This window comes from Chiloscyllium punctatum, chromosome 19, assembly GCF_047496795.1.
Source record: "Chiloscyllium punctatum isolate Juve2018m chromosome 19, sChiPun1.3, whole genome shotgun sequence".
Classification (NCBI taxonomy): domain Eukaryota; kingdom Metazoa; phylum Chordata; class Chondrichthyes; order Orectolobiformes; family Hemiscylliidae; genus Chiloscyllium; species Chiloscyllium punctatum.
Window position 1 is genome coordinate 43,607,276 of NC_092757.1, and position 22,145 is coordinate 43,629,420.

Here is a 22,145-nt window from a genome sequence, read left to right on the forward strand (position 1 = left end):
ACACAGTGTGAGCACGGAGAACAGTGAGCACGGAGAACAGTGAACACGGAGAAAAGTGAACACGGAGAAAAGTGAACACAGTGTGAGCACGGAGAACAGTGAGCACGGAGAACAGTGAGCACGGAGGCCAGTGAGCACGGAGGCCAGTGAGCACACGGAGAACACCGAATGAACACGGAGAACCGTGAACACGGAGAACCGTGAACACGGAGAACCGTGAACACGGAGAACCGTGAACACTGAGAACCGTGAACACTGAGAACCGTGAACACGGAGAACCGTGAACACGGAGAACCGTGAACACGGAGAACCGTGAACACGGAGAAAAGTGAACACGGAGAAAAGTGAACACGGAGAAAAGTGAACACGGAGGACCGTGAGCACGGAGGACAGTGAGCACGGAGGACAGTGAGCACGGAGGACAGTGAGCACGGAGGACAGTGAGCACGGAGGACAGTGAGCACGGAGAACAGTGAGCACGGAGAACAGTGAGCACGGAGAACAGTGAGCACGGAGAACAGTGAGCACGGAGAACAGTGAACAAGGAGAACAGTGAACAAAGAGAACAGAGAGCACAGAGAACAGAGAGAACAGAGAGCACAGTGTTAACATGGAGAACAGTGAACATAGAGAACAGTGAAGACAGTGACACAGAGAACAGTGAACACAAAGTGAACATGGAGAACAGTGAGCACAGAGAACAGTGAACACAGTGAACACAGAGTGAGCACAGAGAACAGTGAGCAAAGAGTGAACACTGAGAAAAGTGAACACAGTGTGAGCACGGAGAACAGTGAACACAGTGTGAACACGGAGAACAGTGAACACAGTGTGAACACGGAGAAAAGTGAACACAGTGTGAACACGGAGAAAAGTGAACACAGTGTGAACACGGAGAACAGTGAACACGGAGAACAGTGAACACGGAGAACAGTGAACACAGAACAGTCAACAGAGAGAACAGTGAACAGTGAACACAATGAACACAAAGTGAACATGGAGAACAGTGAGCACAGAGAACAGTGAACAGTGAACAGAGTGAACACGGAGAACAGTGAACACTGAGAACAGTGAGCACGGAAAAAAGTGAACACAGTGTGAGCACAGAGACCAGTGAGCACGGAGAACAGTGAGCACGCGGAGAGCAGTGAGCGCGGAGTGCAGTGAGCGCGGAGTGCAGTGAGAGCGGAGTGCAGTGAGAGCGGAGAGCAGTGAACACAGTGTGAGCACGGAGAACAGTGAGCACAAAGAACAGTGAACACAGTGTGAACACGGAGAACAGTGAACACAGAGAAAAGTGAACACAGAGAAAAGTGAACACAGAGAAAAGTGAACACAGAGAAAAGTGAACACGGTGTGAGCACGGAGAACAGTGAGCACGGAGAACAGTGAGCACGGAAAACAGTGAGCACTGAACACTGAGAACAGTGAACACTGAGAACAGAGAGCACAGAGAACAGTGAGCACAGTGTGAACATGGAGAACAGTGAACACAGAGAACAGTGAAGAGAGTGACACAGAGAACAGTGAACAGAGAGAACAGTAAAAGTGGAGAACAGTGAACGTGGAGAACGGTGAACAATAAACACGGAGTGAAAACGAAGAACCATGAACACAGAGAACAGTGAACGCAGTGTGAACATTGAGAACATTGAACACAGAGAACAGTGAACAGACTAAACACAGACAACAGTGAACACGGAGAAGATTGAACACAGAGTGAACACGGAGAACAGTGAACGCTGAGAACAGTGAGCAAAGAGTGAACACGGAGAAAAGTGAACACAGAGAACAGTGAACACAGAACAGTCAACAGAGAGAACAGTGAACAGTGAACACGGCGAACAGTGAACAATGAACACAAAGTGAACATGGAGAACAGTGAGCACAGAGAACAGTGAACAGTGAACAGAGTGAACACGGAGAACAGTGAGCACGGAAAAAAGTGAACACAGTGTGAGCACAGAGACCAGTGAGCACACGGAGAGCAGTGAGCGCGGAGAGCAGTGAGAGCGGAGAACAGTGAACACAGTGTGAGCACAGAGAACAGTGAACAGTGAACACTGAGAACAGAGAGCACAGAGAACAGAGAGCACAGAGAACAGAGAGCACAGAGAACAGAGAGCACAGTGTGAACATGGAGAACAGTGAACACAGAGAACAGTGAAGAGAGTGACAGAGAGAACAGTGAACAGAGAGAACAGTGAACACGGCGAACAATGAACAGTGAACACAAAGTGAACATGGAGAACAGTGAACACAGAACAGTGAACAGAAAGTGAGCACAGAGAACAGTGAGCACAGAGAACAGTGAGCACAGAGAACACAGAGTGAGCACAGAGAAAAGTGAACACAATGTGAGAACAGAGAGCAGTGAGAACAGAGAGCAGTGAGAACAGCGAGCAGTGAGAACAGAGAGCAGTGAGAACAGAGAACACACACACAACAGCGAACACACACACAACAGCGAACACACACACAACAGCGAACACACACACAACAGCGAACACACACACAACAGCGAACACACACACAACAGCGAACACACACAACAGCGAACACACACACAACAGCGAACACAGTGAACAGCGAACACAGTGAACAGCGAACACAGAGAACAGCGAACACAGAGAACAGCGAACACAGAGAACAGCGAACACAGAGAACACCGAGTGAGCACGGAGGACGGTGAGCACGGAGGACGGTGAGTACTGAACACTGAGAACAGTGAACACTGAGAACAGAGAGCACAGAGAACAGAGAGCACAGAGAACAGTGAGCACAGTGTGAACATGGAGAACAGTGAACACAGAGAACAGTGAACAGAGAGAACAGTGAAAGTGGAGAACAGTGAACGCGGAGAACAGTGAACAATAAACACAGAGTGAAGACGAAGAACCATGAACACAGAGAACAGTGAACACAGTGTGAACATGGGGAACAGTGAACACAGAGAACAGTGAGCACAGAGAACAGTGAACACAGTGAACACAGAGTGAGCACAGAGAACAGTGAGCAAAGAGTGAACACTGAGAAAAGTGAACACAGTGTGAGCACGGAGAGCAGCGAGCACAGAGAGCAGTGAACACAGTGTGAACACGGAGAACAGTGAACACGGAGAACAGTGAACACGGAGAACAGTGAACACGGAGAACAGTGAGCACGGAGAACAGTGAGCACGGAGAACACGGTGAGCACGGAGAACACGGTGAGCACGGAGAACACGGTGAGCACGGAGAACACGGTGAACAGTGAGCACGGTGAACAGTGAGCACGGTGAACAGTGAGCACGGTGAACAGTGAGCACGGTGAACAGTGAGCACAGAGAACAGTGAGCACAGAGAACAGTGAGCACAGAGAACAGTGAACAGACTGAACACAGACAACAGTGAACACGGAGAAGATTGAACACAGAGTGAACACGGAGAACAGTGAAGAGCTGAGAACAGTGAGCAAAGAGTGAACACGGAGAAAAGTGAACACAGAGAACAATGAACACAAAGTGAACATGGAGAACAGTGAACACAGAGAACAGTGAACAGTGAACAGAGTGAACACGGAGAACAGTGAAGAGCTGAGAACACTGAGCAAAGAGTGAACACGGAGAAAAGTGAACACAGAGAACAATGAACACAAAGTGAACATGGAGAACAGTGAACACAGAGAACAGTGAACAGTGAACAGAGTGAACACGGAGAACAGTGAGCACAGTGAACACAGTGTGAACACAGAGAACAGTGAGCAAAGAGTGAACACGGAGAAAAGTGAACACAGAGTGAGCACAGAGAACAGTGAGCACAAAGAACAGTGAACACCGAATGAACACGGAGGACGGTGAGCACGGAGGACGGTGAGCACGGAGGACGGTGAGCACTGAACACTGAGAACAGAGAGCACAGAGAACAGTGAGCACAGTGTGAACATGGAGAACAGTGAACACAGAGAACAGTGAAGAGAGTGACACAGAGAACAGTGAACAGAGAGAACAATGAAAGTGGAGAACAGTGAACGCGGAGAACAGTGAACAATAAACACAGAGTGAAGACGAAGAACCATGAACACAGAGAACAGTGAACACAGTGTGAACATGGGGAACAGTGAACACAGAGAACAGTGAACAGACTGAACACAGACAACAGTGAACACGGAGAAGATTGAACACAGAGTGAACACGGAGAACAGTGAAGAGCTGAGAACAGTGAGCAAAGAGTGAACACGGAGAAAAGTGAACACAGAGAACAATGAACACAAAGTGAACATGGAGAACAGTGAACAGTGAACAGAGTGAACACGGAGAACAGTGAGCACAGTGAACACAGTGTGAACACAGAGAACAGTGAGCACAGAGAACAGTGAGCAAAGAGTGAACACGGAGAAAAGTGAACACAGTGTGAGCACAGAGAACAGTGAGCAAAGAGTGAACACGGAGAAAAGTGAAAACAGTGTGAGCACGGAAAACAGTGAGCACACGGAGAACAGTGAGCACGGAGAACAGTGAGCACAGTGTGAGCACGGAGAGCAGTGAGCACGGAGAGCAGTGAGCACGGAGAGCAGTGAGCACGGAGAACAGTGAACACAGTGTGAACACGGATAACAGTGAGCACGGAGAACAGTGAACACAGTGAACAGTGAGCACTGAGAACAGTGAACACAGTGAACACCGAATAAACACAGAGAACAGTGAGCACGGAGAACAGTGAGCACGGAGAACAGTGAGCACGGAGAACAGTGAGCACGGAGAACAGTGAGCACGGAGAACAGTGAGCACGGAGAACAGTGAGCACGGAGAACAGTGAGCACGGAGAACAGTGAGCACACGGAGAGCAGTGAGCACGGAGAACAGTGAGCACACGGAGAGCAGTGAGCACGGAGAACAGTGAGCACGGAGAACAGTGAGCACGGAGAACAGTGAACACTGAGAACAGTGAACACTGAGAACAGTGAACACTGAGAACAGTGAACACTGAGAACAGTGAACACTGAGAACAGTGAACACTGAGAACAGTGAACACTGAGAACAGTGAACACTGAGAACACCGAATAAACACGGAGAACAGTGAGCACGGAGAACAGTGAGCACGGAGAACAGTGAGCACGGAGAACAGTGAGCACGGAGAGAACACGGAGAACAGTGAGCACGGAGAACAGTGAACACGGAGAACAGTGAACACAGTGTGAACACTGAGAACAGTGAGCACGGAGAACACCGAATGAACACGGAGAACAGTGAACACGGAGAACAGTGAACACAGTGTGAGCACGGAGAACAGTGCGCACGGAGAACAGTGCGCACGGAGAACAGTGCGCACGGAGAACAGTGCGCACGGAGAACAGTGCGCACGGAGAACAGTGCGCACGGAGAACAGTGCGCACGGAGAACACCGCATGAACACTGAGAACAGTGAACACAGAGAACAATGAACACGGAGAAAAGTGAACACAGTGTGAGCACGGAGAACATGGAGAACAGAGAACAGTGAGCACAGAGAACAGTGAGCACAGAGAACAGGGAGAACAGTGAACAGTGTGAACACTGAGAACAGTGAACACGGAGTGAACGCTGAGAACCGTGAACCCGGAGAACCGTGAACCCTGAGAACCGTGAACGCTGAGAACCGTGAACCCGGAGAACCGTGCACCCGGAGAACCGTGCACCCGGAGAACCGTGCACACGGAGAACAGTGCACACGGAGAACAGTGCACACGGAGAACAGTGCACACGGAGAACAGTGCACACGGAGAACAGTGCACACGGAGTGAACACCGAATGAACACTGAGAACAGTGAGCAAACAGTGAACAAAGAGAGCAGTGAACAAAGAGAGCAGTGAACAAAGAGAGCAGTGAACAAAGAGAGCAGTGAACAAAGAGAACAGTGAACAAAGAGAACAGAGAGCACAGTGTGAACATGGAGAACAGTGAACACAGAGAACAGTGAAGAGAGTGACAGAGAACAGTGAACAGTGAGAACAATGAAAGTGGAGAACAGTGAACACGGAGAACAGTGAACAATAAACACAGAGTGAACACGAAGAACCATGAACACAGAGAACAGTGAGCAAAGAGTGAACACAGAGAACAGTGAACACAGAGAACAGTGAACACAGAGAACAGTGAACACAGAGAACAGTGAACACAGAGAACAGTGAACACAGAACAGTGAACACAGAGTGAACACTGAGAACAGTGAACACAGTGTGAACACTGAGAACAATGAACAAAGAGTGCACACGGAGAACCGTGAACACAGAACAGTGAACACAGGGAACAGTGAACACAGAGAACAGTGAACACAGAGAACAGTGAGCAGTCAACACAGAGAACAGTGAACACAGAGTGAACACGTCGAACAGTGAACAATGAACACAAAGTGAACATGGAGAACAGTGAACACAGAGTGAACACTGAGAACCACTAGTGAACACAGTGTGAACACGGAGAACAGTGAACGCTGAGAACAGTGAACAAAGAGTGAATACTGAGAACAATGAACAAAGAGTGAACACAGAGAACCGTGATCACAGAGTAGACACGGAGAACCGTGAACACAGAAAACAGTGAACACAGAACAGTGAACACAGAGTGAACACTGAGAACAGTGAACACAGAGTGAACACTGAGAACAGTGAACACAGTGTGAACACTGAGAACAGTGAACACAGTGTGAACACTGAGAACAGTGAACACAGTGTGAACACTGAGAACAGTGAACACAGTGTGAACACTGAGAACAGTGAACACAGTGTGAACACTGAGAACAGTGAACACAGTGTGAACACTGAGAACAGTGAGCACAGAGAACTGTGAGAAAAGAGTGAACACGGTGAAAAGTGAACACAGAGTAAACACTGAGAACAATGAACAAAGAGTGAACACGGAGAACCGTGAACACAGAAAACAGTGAACACAGAGTGAACACTGAGAACAGTGAACACGGAGAACAGTGAACACGGAGAACAGTGAACACAGAGTAAACATGGAGAACAGTGTGAGAAACAAAGCTCACTCACTTCAGTAATTTCAGTCCGAGGCAAGATCTGAATCAGTAGTGTCATTTATTTTACTCTTGCAAGAGGGTGTGATGTCCACTGTCTACAAGGCAGGGACACACACACGCACAGAATTCAACTAATTCAACTATTTATGTAATTTGTTTTTTTTTTAATCCCATTGCTCCTCCCCGTTTACATCTTCCACTTCCCTAAAACCGGCCCCCATTACTCCTGTTTACCTCTTGCCTTATCCGGCCTTGTCTGTGACAAGATGCTTATTTCTGGCCTCACAAGACTGTTTGACCACATCCTGCTGTGGCCCATTGTTAGGTATATCCTTTCTTCACCATTATCTACTCCCTCCATCTGTGCTTTCCCCCAACCATACTGATCCTTATGACCTTTTAATTGGGGTGTGTTCTTGTGTTTCTGTAAAAGTGGGAAACAGTTGCTTATAACTACTGCTTGTGCAAGCATATCTGGCTTAACCTACATCCTCACAGCACCTTATCTATTTGTCTGCAACATCTACCATTGTTTTGCAGTCACATTTCATTCTTGCATACAGTTTTAGCTAATACAAAAACAATTATGTATTTCCTCCACATAGTTTGCATTTTTGTTGATTCAGCTCTTCGTTGAAACAATTACACACTGGTGTGAGTTCATTTACCTTGCATAAGTAATTATAATTGCAGAAGTAACACTACTTTACCTATATCCCTGAACAGTGAACACAGAGTGTGAACATGGGTCCTGTTTCTCTGTAAACACTTACCAAGGAGGACTATAACTGTCATGGGTGAGTTGAGATCTGGTTTGAGTGTGGAGTTGAAGGTTAAATCCCCGGATGTTGAGACGGTTGCCCCCAGCTGCAGAGGGAAGGCGCGGGTGGTTGACGAACACAAACATAGAGCGGTAGTGCGCGTGCGCGGCCCGGGCTGGGCAGCGATGGCGGACCGAGCTAAACGGCCGAACAAGAAGCTGCTTCAGCCGCTCGTCATCCCGCGGAATGCGGCCGAGGAACAGCGGTTAAAGCTGGAGCGGTTAATGAAGAACCCGGTTAGTGAAACCACACCCGGACCCGGGGCACGGCAGATTGTATATATAATATGTACAATATATAATAGTGTGTGTGCGCGCAGGCGCGGCTCTGGGGAGAGGAGAGGATCCCCCCTCCCCCTCCCTCCCTCCCCCCTCCCCCCCCCCCCTCCCTCCCTCCCCCCCCCCCCCTCCCTCCCTCCCCCCCCCCCCCCTCCCTCCCTCCCCCCCCCCCCCTCCCTCCCTCCCCCCCCCTCCTCCCCTCCTCCCCTCCCCCCCCCCCTCCTCCTCTCCCCCCTCCTCCTCCTCCTTGTGGCACTCCACTAAGTACAGCTTGCCAAACTGAAAATACCCCATTACACCTCCTTTTGCCACTCTTGTTTTCTCCTTCATTTCTTAAATGACAGTATTGCATTTGCTAATTCTAGTCTTTTAGTTCTTTTCTGGAATCTTGGAGAATCATAACCAGTGCATCCACTATCTCTGCAGCTCTCTTGAACCCAAGGATAGCTCCTGTGGGTTTGGGTTTTAGTCACTTAAATTTCTCCAATATGTTTACTGTTAATAATAGTTATTTCATGTCTTTGCATTTATTAGTCTCTTGAATATCGTCCACATTTCATATGAGTTATTTCTTGAAAAGTTTATCATTGTTCATTTAGCATCATAGCTTCATTACTGTTAAACTTCCCAAGTCTCTTTGTGTTGCAGTTTTCTGTAGTTTCTCTCTATTTAAATAATACTGTTTTTGTTCTCCCTTTCAAAATGAACAACTTCATGTTTTCCCGCATAATACTCCATTCGTTGTGCTATGTTAAGTGAGAAGGAGGGAGAATTCTGCTAACAGTATGATTTTCAGTGCTTTTCTGGACCCTGTGATAAATTGAGAGTATGTAGGAATCACTTTGAAAGATTTGATATTAATGAAAATTTTCCATCAATTCCTTGTAGGAGAAGCAAGTACCAATCTTGGAAAAACCCAAAGACTGGGCTCCACGGCCACCACCCGAATTTGTTCGTGATGTCATGGGTAAATGTTGGTCTTTATCAATATTTCTGCTACCACGTTATACTCCAGTTCCTTCTGCTCTGAAACAATTATTTCCATTAATGCAGTACCTTTCCAAGGGATCTTTCTTCAGGTTGTCTTGGGAATCTGTGTAGTCCAGATGCCAAATTTTTAATCTCTCTGCACAGAACAATTACTAGGTATTAGATATTGAGGAATATGTAAAATTATATGCAGTGATGTTTGTTAAAAGGGCATTCAAACTTTTAGAGAGCATTGTAGCTGTACTCAAACCTGTCTGATATATCTCTGTAACACCCTGACCTTGGTTAAGTATTAACCAACTCGTAATTGAATGCTGCAGCCCAGTTGGCTTCCCTCCTTCTCTTCAACTCCTCACCCCACCCCTCACCACCCTGCCTCCCAAAACCAAAACCACCACCACCATCCAAAGCTGTCGGGACCCCTGTGAAGTCAGATATATGAATAGGAGCAGAGGAAGCCATTCAGCCCCTCAAGCTGCTCTGCCATTCAATAAAGTCATGGCTGATCTGACGTAACCTCAACCGTACTCCCATCTACCCCCGATAACCTTTCAACTCCTTAGCAAAATTATCTACCTCTGGTATTTAAAAAAAAATTCAAAGCTTCTGCTTCCACTATCTTTTCAGGAGGCAAATTTCAAAGAGACATGACCTTCAGGGAAAAAAAAGCCTCTCTTTCAAATGGAGATCCCTGAGTTTTAGACAGTGAGCCCATGTTTGATATCCTCCCACAAGGTAAAAACTTCTCTCCATAGTTCAACTATAGTACTAACTGAGATCAGCGAGCAACTTTCTAGGACCGTGCAGCTTCCCCGGCTAAATGCGTGAAGTATCTTCAAGGTTTATGAAAAGAAAATGTCTTGTTATGCTGTCTTTCCCAGCTCCTTGGGTTTTTCTGGTTAATGTATTATCTTTGCTGGTTACAGCGATTTACTCCTTTATGTTCTTGAAGGACTCAGTGAATCAGTGACTTTCAGTATGACAAGAAGGCATGTAATTGAGATTTTTTTGCAGATGAGGTTCTGTTCTCCTCCCTCTTCTGTAATGTGCTAGATTTATAGAGTCATAGAGTAATACGACATGGAAACAGGCCTTTCAGCCCAAACTGGTCCATGCTGACTATGCTGCCCACTCAGCTAACTCTTATCTGCCCTCATTTGGTCCATATCCCTCTAAACCATTGCCATCCATATACCTGTCCAAATGTTTTTTTAAATGTTGCTATTGTACCTGCCTCAACCACTTTCTCTGGCAGCCCATTCTATTTACACATCAATCTCTGCAAGAAGAAGTTGCCCCTCAGGTCCTTCCTAAATCTTTCCCCTCTTGCCTTAAAACTATGCCCTCTAGTTTTCAATTCCCCATCCCTGGGAAAAATATTATATGCATTCATCCTATCTATGACCCTAATGATTTTATATACTTGAATAAGGTCACTTTCCTACATTCCAAAGAATAAAGTCCTATCCTGGCCAACCTCTCTCTATAACTCTCCCTAGTCCTGGCAACATCATTACAAATCATCTTTGCACCTTTTCCAGTTTAACTGTGTCTTTCCTATAATAGGGTGACCAAAACTGCACACAGTACTCCAAGTGCGGCCTCACCAATGGCTTATACATAATGCCTCAACTCTTATGCCCAGTGCCTCGACGGATGGAAGCCAGCATGCTAAATGCCTTAATCACCACCTTGTCTACCTGTGACACTGCTTTCAACAAACTATATACTGGTATTCATAGGTCCCTCTGTTCCATGTGACTCCTCTGGACCTTACCATTTACTGTATCAGTCCTACCTTGATTTGACTTTACACCCCTCACTGTATTGAATTGCGTTTGCCAATCCTTAGCCCACTTTCCCATCTGATCAAGATCTCTCTGTAATTTTTGACAATCTTCCTTGCTATCAACAATACCTCCTAATTTTGTCATTTGAAAACTTTCTAATCATGCCTTGTACCTTCACATCCAGATCATTTATGTAAATAACGAGTAACAACAATCCCAACACCAACCCCTGTGGCACACCACAATCACAGGCCTCTAGTCCAAAAAACAACCTTCAACCATCACCCTCGAGCCAATTTTGAATCCATCTCCTTTCTGGTAATTTGTGTACAGTCCAAAACTTGTCCATTTGTTTCCCTTATTTCCTTAGCATCCATGGTTCTCTCCTCAGTGAACGCTGAGGAGAAATATTCATTGAAAATCTCCCCCATCTCCTGTGGCTCTGCACATAGATGACCATGCTAATCTTTCCCAAGGCTCTGTTTTACTGTTAGTATAGCTATAGAACCTCTTGGGATTATCTTTACTCTTGTCTGCCAGATCCATCTAATACCCTCTTTTTGCTCTTCTGATTTCCCTCTTAAGTGTGCTTCTACACTTATTATAGTCATCTAGGGATTCACTTGCGCCCAATAGCTTAAACCCAATGCACGCTGCCACCTTTTTCCTGACCGTTGCCAGCTTTTACCTCTATCCTAACAGGGACGTTTTATCCCTGGACTCTTGACATCAAATTTTAAAAGACATCTATTTGCCAGTCATTCTTTTTCCATCAAACAGACTCACCCAGTTGACCTCTGCTCGATCCTGCCTAACGGCCCCACTCCAGTTTAGCACCTTAACCTGTGGACCTGTCCTATTCTTTTCCATAACTATGTTAAAACTGAGTCTGTTATGGTCACTGGACCCAAAGTGCTCTCCAGTCACTTGCCTGACCTCGTTTTCAAAGAGGAGGTCCAATGTCACATCCTCCTAAGTAGGGCCTTCTACATATTGATTTAGGAAACTTTCTTGGACACATTTGAGAAATTCTGCCTTTTACACTCTGGGTGTCTGTTCCATGTGTTTTGAAAAGTTTTTATTTGCAACTTTAAAATGATTAGTAATGTTGGCACTGGTGAAGGAGGATGACCTATCCAATAAACCTGTTGTATTTTCTGTTTACAAATTATGATGGAAGTGAGAGGTTGTAAAATAATCCAGAGATAACCTTCGGAAAATAATTGGACCCAGAACAATATAAGGTGGAGTAGTAATTGGGCTACACTTCAACCAAGTCACCCCTTGCTCTAAACTCCAATGGATTAACCCTCATTTGTTCAACTTATCCTTAAAATAACTAGCTCATTCCAGATATCAATCTAGTAAACCTCCTCTGAACTGCCTTTGGTGCATCCTTCCTTAGTTAAGCCCAAAATTGTACATGGTTTTCAAGATGGTGGTGTCACCAATGCCCTGTATAACTGAAGCATGACATAATTCTTTCTGTGTTCAATCCCTCTTGTATTAAAGGCAGCATCCATTAGTTGCCAAGGTATTTGCTGTACCTTAATACTAATATTTTGTGATTTGAGTACCACAGCACCTAGATCCTGCTGCAGCTCAGAATTCTGTAAACGTTATCCATTTATGTAATACTTTATTATCCCTGCCAAAATGAACCACTTCCCATTTCCCACATTATACTTCATCTGCCAGATTTTTGTTTCGAGATAGATGAGTCAATTCTGGGTAGCAGCCAAATGTAATAGTTTTAAATGATGAACAATAACTTAAAAGAAATGCAGATGGTGTTCGTTCAGTAAAGTATGATCCAAAGTTAGAAAGCTTCAGGCATGTAATTGGCATTCATTGCAGGTAAGGTACTGTTCTCCTCTATCACCTGCGATATGTCATTGTTGTCTTATTTTGATTTACTGCGACGAAATGATGCTTTCATTTTTCCCTTTTTGTTGCTTCAGTTCCAAGAGCAATGTGAACTGGTGATTGGATCAACTGAAGAACTTGTGGTGCTTCCCTCCTTTTCCTTATTGTCTTTGAATGTACATCTGGACTTCTGTCCTCAACGTAGAACCCCTGCAGTTTATTTAAGAATGGAATGTAAACCTAAACCAATAACCAACCTGTTTCGTGGACAAATATTTGAAAAACCAGAAATATGAAGAGATTTCTGCCACCATATCTCCTCCTTTGTGTACTTTAGCAAAATTGAAACTTCTATAACTAGACATTAATAATGGTTGGTCATATCGTATAATCTTCAAGTAGGGAGAGTTACAGCTTAACTGATGTTTTGAAACTGTTCGAGATATTCTCAACAGTGATTGTGGTCACTGTTCCACATTCTGCGGAGCTACCCGTCAGACACTGAGTGTCGCCCAGTCATATTATACTCTTTTCTTTTTGTGTGCAGGTACAGATGCCAGCGTACAGTTGCTATGTGATTGATAGTCTTTTACATCAAACATTAATAGGATGTTTTGATTTAAATGGTAACGTTCTGTTTTACTGTACACCCTTTTCTCCACATTGTGTCGTCATTCTGCTCTGATAATAGGATCAAGTGCTGGTGCAGGCAGTGGAGAATTCCATGTTTACAGGCACCTGCGGCGAAGGGAATATATGAGGGAGGAGTTCATGGAAAAGCAGGCAGCACAGGTGTGTGATTCTTTCAATACTGCACATAAAATGAAAGCAGTGTTGGTCTGAACTCCAGGATCAGTGTACTTCCTAACTGGTGTTTGAGATTTCAACCATTCAAATCTATTGCTGTGTCAAATGCAGTGGTTTCATTGACTGTATGTGCTGCAGTCTGCTTGCAAGTTAATTTTACACTACTCTCGAAACTGTCTGTAATGTGCATTGCCCAAGTGGTTTCAGAGAGTCTGTGGTGAGTGTGAGTTTCATATCCTAGCCACTGGCAGTACTGTTAGGATGGTAGTTTGGAGACCAGAGTTTTAGATTAGAGATCTGTTTTGTTAAAAATCTTTTAACAGTGATCATTTCTCAGCATTCAGCGAATGGGTAATTGATATTAAACCTCTCCTGGGAAGACTGATGCCATTATTTTCAATTCCTGTTGCCAACTTCATTGATTTCCTTGCCAATTGTCTAGAATTTAACTCAACTGTTTACAAACTCTGAGCCTTGTTTGAATATCAGTGATATTGACACTACCAGGAAGATTCCCCTATTTCCAAATCGCCCATCTCCGCCTTTGACTCAGTCCATCTGCTGAAATGTTTGCCCATTTCTTTCCTACATAGAAACATAAAATAGGAGCAGGAGTGGACCGTTGGGCCCTCTAAGCCTGTACTGCTATTCAGTATGATCATGGCTGATCATTTTACTTCATACCCGCTCTTGCCCCATACCCTTTGATCCCATTAGCCGTAAGAATGATATCTAACTCCTACACAATGTTTTGGCCTTAGTCACTTCCTGTGACAAGAAACTTCCACAGGCTTACTACTGTCTGGCTGAAGAAATTTCCAATTGTCTTAGTCCCAAATGATCTTTCCCATAACCCTACGCTGGTTCTGGACTATCCCCGGCCATTGGGAATATCTTTTGTTTATCTTGTCGATTCCTATTAGAATTCTGTTCTCTGAGATCACCCTTCATTTTTCTAACGATCCCGTCTCTCTTCACACACTAGTCCTATAATCATATGGTAAATCGTCATTGCACACCCTCCATCACAAGAACATCCTTCCTCAGATAAGGAGGCAAACACTGCACACACTATGGTCTCACTAAGGCCCTCTACAATTACAGCAAAACATCCCTGCTTCTGCATTCATATCATGTCACTATGAAAACCAACATACCATTTGCCTTCTTTATGGCCCGCTGCACCTGCAAGTTCAGTTTCAGTTCTCATTGCACCTCCTCCTTTCCCAATCTATCACCATTCAGATAATAATCCACCCTCCTGTTTTTGCTACCAAAGTGGATGTCTTCAAATGTATTCACATTGTCCAAATTGGTACGCTCCTCCCAAACCTATGTGATTTAATTTTACACGCTAATCTCTATTATATAGGACCTTATCCAGACTCGACTATTCCAATGCTGTCATGGTCAATCATGCACATTCTCTCAACCTGAAGTTGCAACTGGTTCCTGTGCCCTTGTTGTAAGTCAATCACCCAACTGCAGCGCCTCTCCACCCCCAGTTAAGTGACCTGTCCTGTCTTGCAATGAAACAACAAAAATTCCCATCCTTCTTTCAAATCCCTATTTATGTTCACCCTCTCTGCTTTGACCCACTTGGGAAAATGTGCCCCACCATATTTTAGTGTCACCACAACGTTCATGATTTAATCAACGTACATAAAGTCTCTGTCTTATCTGTCTGAAGGAATCTGGTTAACAGAAAACACTGACCAGGCTCCCCTGTTTAACAAGAGCTCCTGTTTGTTCTAAATAAGTAAATGCCCATCATATACTTTATTGTGGACAGCATGGTAGCTCGGGCCATTGAGTTTGCACATTCTCCCCGTGTCTGTGTGGGTTTCCTCCGGGTGCTCTGGTTTCCTCCCACAGTCCAAAAGATGTGCAGGTTAGGTGAATTGGCCATGCTAAATTGCCTGTAGAGTTAGGTGCATTAGTCAGGGGTAGATGTAGGGGAATGGGTCTGGGTGGGTTGCTCTTTGGAGGGGCGGTGTAGACTTGTTGGACCGAAGGGCCTATTTCCACACTGTTGGTACTCTAATCTAATCATACGTAAACAGCTATGAATTATCAACAAATGCCTGTACAAGCTAAAATTCCCACCTCCTTTTAAAATCCCTATAGACAGACACCGACATAGAATAAAATGTGTGCGTAGTAGATGGAGGAAAGAAAGGTAAACACACACTTCAGTAGCACCGGTCTGCAAGCTTCAATAATTTGTTCTATTTCCCTTCCGAGACTTTCTGTTCTCGGGAGTCCATTCTTTCCAGATTTTTAGTTCTTTGCTAAAGACACATGATTTACGCATTGATGGCCCTAATGGAATTCTCACTAGGCTACTAATCCTGGGTTTGATTCCTGCAATGGCAACATTTGAATTCAATAAAATAAAATCTGCAATTAAGTGTCTAATGATAATGAAACCACTGCAGATTGTCAAGAAAACCATTTGTTTTACTAACGTCCTTTTAAGGGAGGAAATTGCGATCTTTACCCAGTATGGTCGACATGAGTCCAGACTCTCAGCAATATGGCTTACTTGTAATTGGCCAGCATTTGTTGTTCATTTCTAATTGCCCTCAGGGCAGTTAGAGACGATCAATGAATGCTGGCATATTTACTGCAGTTAGCATTCTTTGTATGAATAAAAAAAAGTTCACTTTCATAGCTGTTGAGAGGCAACAGCTCAGTGAATGGAGGGAGAGAATAACTGTCTCCAGATTTGAGTTAGTTACTGTAGAGATACAGAGACAGACCCTGCCTAGTCTAATAAACCTTCTGTCATTACTGTTCACACTCACTGTTCAACTGCTCAGGAACTAGTAAGTGAGTTACTGTCAGGCTAATGACCTTTAGTATGCTCAGCTAGTCATAATTACACAAGCCCACAGCCCACCAATAACTAGCCAATTCTCATTCTGCACACACTCTGGTGCCATGCCATGCCATGCCATGCCACAACATCTTATCTCCTGCAAAGCAGTAGTGGAAACACTATCTGCAATGGGTGCTAGTAACTTATTTTTAAAAGTCACCAATGTCTGCTCCAGTCTTTGTGTTTTAATAAGTCATTTTCCATTTTGTCCACAATCAAAAAAGATGCAGCCCTTCCACTCCCTGTCTCTGTCATCTCCTCAAGCTCTGCAACTCCTCTAATTCTGGTACCTCTGCATCCCAGAGAGCTGTGGGCTGAATCTTTGAATTAAAGGCTGAGAGATTTTGAACATAATAAAGTCATGGATTATTGGCAATTGATAAGAAAGTGGAGTTGAAACCAAGGTCAAATTCACTATGATCTTGCTCAGTACCAGAACATCTCAAAAAGCCAAATGACCAACTCCTCCTGTTTTTAGATGAGTTGTTTCTCCTTCGAAATGTGAACATATCCTGTAGCTTGGGTTAATGCTCTTTTGACAGTGAACTTTGAAAAAACACATTTTATGTATTGAGAAGATTTCTCACAATGAGCTTCGCAATACTGACCTGTTTGGGGGAGCAGAGTAAGAAAACTGCCTAGGAGATAGGGGGCATTCCAACTGAGTGGGACGCTGACTGAGGCAGGAGTTAAAGCCCGGAGGGAGGGAGGTTAGGAATATGTTGGATGATATATCAGCGAGAATTGTAATTCTGATACTGCACCCATCTTTAGAAATAATTGATGTGACTAAACCATCCAAAGAGGCTTCAGGCTATCTGCTCTTATGAATATAATGAATATAATCTTTTTCTATGAAATGAACTGTGAACTGAGTGTTATTACATGGTTGTGTTGGTGCCTGCATCATTCATTTTAATGATTTGTTACTTTACAGCAACATCTGGAAGAAGAATTTCAGAAGAAACTGGACAGCAATCGAAAAGTGGCTGAAGAGAAGACCGAGAAACGCAGGAAGAAACGGTAAAAGCCGCCAATCTTCTCCTGGATCCAGGAGACCCTGTCAAAAATTACATTACAGTTTATCTCTCATTTCCAATTCAATGGAATCGTGGCAGTGAGAGGTCAGAACTGCCAGCCTGTCATACCTGATGAAGGGCTTTTGCCCGAAACATCGATTTTCCTGCTCCTCGGATGCTGCCTGACCTGCTGTGCTTTTCCAGCACCAAGTTCTCGACTCTAATCTCCAGCATCTGCAGTCCTCACTTTTGCTTATCCTGTCATACCTGTTCTGTTTGATTCTGCTATGTGTTTTAGGAGTTTCTATCAGTTATTGGTGATGGGGTCCACTGATGGATTTGTAATTAAGCTACTCAGTAAAATTACTGTAGGGTCAAGACCCTCCTTGTATGGAATTTGCTGATCCAGATTGGGGCTATTAGTGCCACAGTTATCTTGAACCAATCTACGCTCACTAGGCACTGCAACCAACTTTAGTGAGAATCTGAAGATGCTGCCTTGTTCTCCAAGCAGGAATTCAATTGCACTTGGCAGAGGGGAAAAAGTTGTAGATCATGGGTATATTTGCGCCCATCATTAGCCAATTTAATTAATGACGTACTGGCTGAAAGCAAAGCCTTTTATCTGGATTGAGAAGAATGAATTCAAAATTTTAAATGTAGGTATAAGGAGCAAATTACTAACTTATTTTTCTCAATACAGTCAGAAGTTAAAGGAGAAGAAGCTGTTGGCAAAGAAAGCCAAGCAGGACTCTACAAAAACCACAGAAGGTGAGCTGGGCTCCATTTCTGATTTATTCTGGGCTGCATCAAAATCAATGCCTGGAATTCTTTCAGGAAAAGTAGTTGTTGAAGGTTCCATCAAAACTCTTGTTGCTTATTCTGTGCCTGAAATGCAGCGCCTCGAACCATTTTAAGAAATGAAACTGGAAATGCTTGGCTGCAAGTGTGGGGAGAGAAACACTTAATGGTTCAGGTTGTGGCCTTTTCATCAGGTGATCTGTTTAGGAAACGTTGCATTCTCTTTATTTTAAACTCCACAATTCTACTGCTAGTCCTAAGTAGAGAGACATGCTGAGCCAGGCTCTAAAAGGTAATGCAATTAACTTAAAGCTGAATTTTTCAATGTGGTTTAGTACATTATTTAGAAACCTGTTAACTTCTGATATTTAATAAAAGTTTTGTAATGTTAGTTATTATACTGATATGTGACTCTTAATGTTGAAGGAGGACCCCATTTCTACAATTTATCTCCATTTAAATTGTTTTACGCTTTCTTACTCTTACCAAAGTGGACAAGTTTACATTTTCATCTATTCCTCTGCCAAATTTTTGCCCCGTCATTTGACCCCACTATTTCTTTTGTTAATACACTTTCTTGGGCTACTAATATGCTTGCTTACCTATTTTGGTTTGTCGGAAACCTTAGTAATTATTTGTTCAGTTCCTTCAATCCAGTCACTGATTTATATTGTAAATCTCTATCTACCTGAAAAAAAAACCCTTTGGTTTCCATTACACACACTAAAACACCAACATTAGTTTCATTTACTCTTTTTTTTGATTAAAATATTTGGAGAAGCTCTTACTATCTGTTGGTTTTCAGTCATACTTCGCTTTCACTCCCTTTATTATCCTGATAATCATTGTTGGCTAGTCCTTAAAGACTGCTCCAACTGGTAAGCTTCCATTAGTCTCTGCAGTTTCATGCAACACTCCCCTTAACGTCCCTATATAGTCACAGTTGATTCATCCTTGTCAAACAACTTTTCTTTCTCACTGGGGTGAATCTTTGCTGAGAGTTATTAAAAGTCTGCAATTACAAATTCACTGTCCTACCTTTTAATCTCACTTCCCAGTTCACTGTAACGAGCTCTGCCTTCATACCCTCTTTTACTTTGTTAGGTTTAAAGTTTTATCTGTGGCATCACATTTCTCCCCTTCAGACCGAACATGAAATTCTATTATGTTGTGACCGCTGTCATCCAGAGGCTTCTTTATAATCATTGATCAATGCGGTACTGTGGCACTTTACAAAGTCTAGAACAGCCTGCTCCCTGTTTGACTCAAGAATGTTCACTGTCCTGAATAAAATGAATTCATTTTCCAGGCTATCTTTGCCAATCAGATTCTATCAATCCACATGTAGGTTAAAGTCACCCATGGTAATTGCAGTGCATTTCTTTCATCTTCCATTTATTTTTCTCTGTATTCTCTATCCAACCATTGGGGGACCAACAATCTGCTTCCACTAGGGATCTCTCACCTTTATTTCTTATCTCTATCCAAACTCATTCTATGTCACTGTCAGTGGCATGGTGGCACAGTGGTTAGCACTGCTGCCTCACAGCGCCAGAGACCTGGGTTCAATTCCTGCCTCAGGCAACTGACTATGGAGTTTGCACATTCTCCCTGTGTCTGCATGGGTTTCCTCCGGGTGCAGGTTAGGTGAATTGGCCATGCTAAATTGCCCATAGTGTTGGCTGAAGGGATAATGTGGGGAATGGGTCTGGGTTGGTTGCGTTTTGGCAGGTCGATGTGGACTTGTTGGGCTAAAGGGCCTGTTTCCACACTATAAGTAATATAATCTAATCCTCAGTAATCTAATCTAATCTAGTCTTTGAAGTTAAGGCCTGACCTCAGTTCTGAATTAAGGTTGTCTTGAACAAACAGAGCAATCTCACCACTTTTTCTTAGCTTTCTGTCATTCCACATTCCCTTCAGCATTCAGAACCCTGGCTTGGTCACATTGCATCCATGTCTCTCTTTGTTTCTATCTGTCTTAGCGAGCCATCCCTCTATGCACTCAGGTACAGGCTTTAAACTTTTTATTTAAAAAAACTTACAATCTCTGGCCTTATCTGCTGATGTGCTGAGGCTGAACAGGCTGGGGCTGTTTTCCCTGGAGCGTCGGAAGCTGAGAGTGACCTTAGAGGTTTACAAAATTATGAGGGGCATGGATAGGATAAATAGACAGTCTTTTCCCTGGGGTGGGGGAGTCCAGAACTAGAGGGCATGGGTTTAGGGTGAGAAGGGAAAGATATAAAAGAGACCTAAAGGGCAATTTTTTCACGCAGCGGGTGGTACGTGTATGGAATGAGCTGCATGGGGATGTGGTGGCGGCTGGTACAATTGCAACATTTAAGAGGCATTTGGATGGGTATATGAATAGGAAGGGTTTGGAGGGATATGGGCTGGGCGCTGGCAGGTGGGACTAGATTGGGTTGGGATATCTGGTCGGCATGGACGGGTTGGACCAAAAGGGTCTGTTTCCATGCTGTACATCTCTATGACATTGCTGACTTTGTTAGTAATTGTAATCCTAAACCAAATTGATAGCTTGCGGTATTACTTTATTGTCTCCCTTTACCTCGTCATATCTGCCATCACTTCATTTCTCTTTAGTATCCCAGATTTTTGTTAGGAGCTGATCATTTCTTTATCTGTGAAGAAGAAAGAGTATCAGACAGCACTTTTGTTCAGGCAGACAATACAATTGTTCAGGCAGACAATATAATTGCACAATTATGACAAACATTCTGAGATAATGGTTGAACACTGAAGTATCCTTTTGTGAATATCACTTTCTCTAATCTGTCCTCTAGGCTCTGAAAATTCCAGCAGTGAGGAAGAAGAGAACAGCCCCAACAATAAGGTGGACGACTGTGAAGATCCAAGCTTTGTAATGGGTGGTCGGTGACCTGAACCTCCCTGAAACAAGAACTCTATCAACACAGTAGCATGTGACTGTGGGGGTTTGTGATTTGGATACTTCTGGTTCCAAATACAAACAGCAAATGGCTAAGATTCCCAACAGGTCTGACAGTATTTAGAGAGTTACAGCTGTCTGTCAGACCAGAATTCTTCTACTTTTTGATTCCTGATATTGGCTGCATTTTTGCTTTGAACTCCTTTCTCAGCACAGGACCAGCAAATGACCTACTTTTAAAGGTGTGAAGTAATTTTTCTGGAACATTTAATTTTCAAATAGAAACGGAGTTGCTAAGTTTTGATTCTCTTGTACATAACATACAAAGTAAACATTTTATATGTCCAAAGTTTTAATGAATGTATTTTATGACTATTTTTGTAAATGCTAAATCTTTTTTGTTAACAGAACAAAGTATAAGATTGACTGTTTAAAATCTTTCTTGGAATGTGAATTCTATGAATCCCTAATTCATAGACTTTCAGACATATTATAGATCAGAAAGAGATCATGTAGTTGGGTACTGATCTCTTTTAGCTCCTGACTTTAAAGGGAGTGCTGTCACTAATCTGAAGCCCCATACACAGTTTTGTATTCTCTGCAAAGTTACTCTGCAATTCCTCTCAATCTTCAAGTGTGTCATGAAGCCAAACTATCACTGAATCAGCATGGCCTAATAATCAGCGAATGGGATTTTAAATCTCAATTCTCTAGCATTCAGCTCCCAATCAAACTCTCATCTATCCTAAATGTTTCTTGCTTCTTGCAGTACTGTCATAAAGGTTCCTTGTATTTCGATACAACAAAGTTGTAGTTAGCTGAATTTACAATTCTGACCTAACTGTTTTGAAGCTACAATTGAAGGAGTCAGTGGCACTAGACTCCTGCACTAGGCAGCAGCTTCCTCAGTTGATATTTGTATGGTTTAGTGGGTAGCACTTACCTTAATGCCTGTGGGTCAAGTCTTACTCCAGAGATGAATACATAA

The 22,145-nt window shown here is 43.7% G+C and overlaps 1 protein-coding gene and 1 long non-coding RNA gene across 4 annotated transcripts in view; one reads left to right on the forward strand and one right to left on the reverse strand.

The window, feature by feature from the left end:
* The window catches only part of LOC140491297 (uncharacterized), a 95,093-nt gene extending 87,195 nt beyond the window's left edge, over positions 1–7,898 (reverse strand). For 2 of the 3 annotated variants that reach the window (XR_011963278.1, XR_011963276.1), the window contains exon 1: positions 7,770–7,897. This is a non-coding gene — a long non-coding RNA (uncharacterized lncRNA). Of the gene's footprint in view, positions 1–7,769 lie in introns of all 3 variants that reach the window. The other variant, XR_011963277.1, reaches the window with a different exon arrangement.
* On the forward strand, positions 7,775–21,513 carry prkrip1 (PRKR interacting protein 1). The gene is made up of 6 exons (XM_072589288.1): positions 7,775–8,053; positions 8,984–9,062; positions 13,433–13,533; positions 17,367–17,452; positions 18,152–18,219; positions 21,054–21,513. Exons 1-6 carry the CDS (start codon positions 7,790–7,792, stop codon positions 21,146–21,148), a joined length of 693 nt encoding a protein of 230 aa, XP_072445389.1. The 5' UTR covers positions 7,775–7,789; the 3' UTR covers positions 21,149–21,513.
* Positions 21,514–22,145: the final 632 nt, after the last annotated feature.

Coding starts and splice junctions, on each gene's coding strand:
- prkrip1 (XM_072589288.1), top strand. CDS start 7,790: ATGGGTGAGTTGAGATCTGGTTTGAGTGTGGAGTTGAAGGTTAAATCC. Junction 9,063..13,432: donor ATTTGTTCGTGATGTCATGG/GTAAATGTTGGT, acceptor CTCTGATAATAG/GATCAAGTGCTGGTGCAGGC. Junction 17,453..18,151: donor GAGAAACGCAGGAAGAAACG/GTAAAAGCCGCC, acceptor TTCTCAATACAG/TCAGAAGTTAAAGGAGAAGA.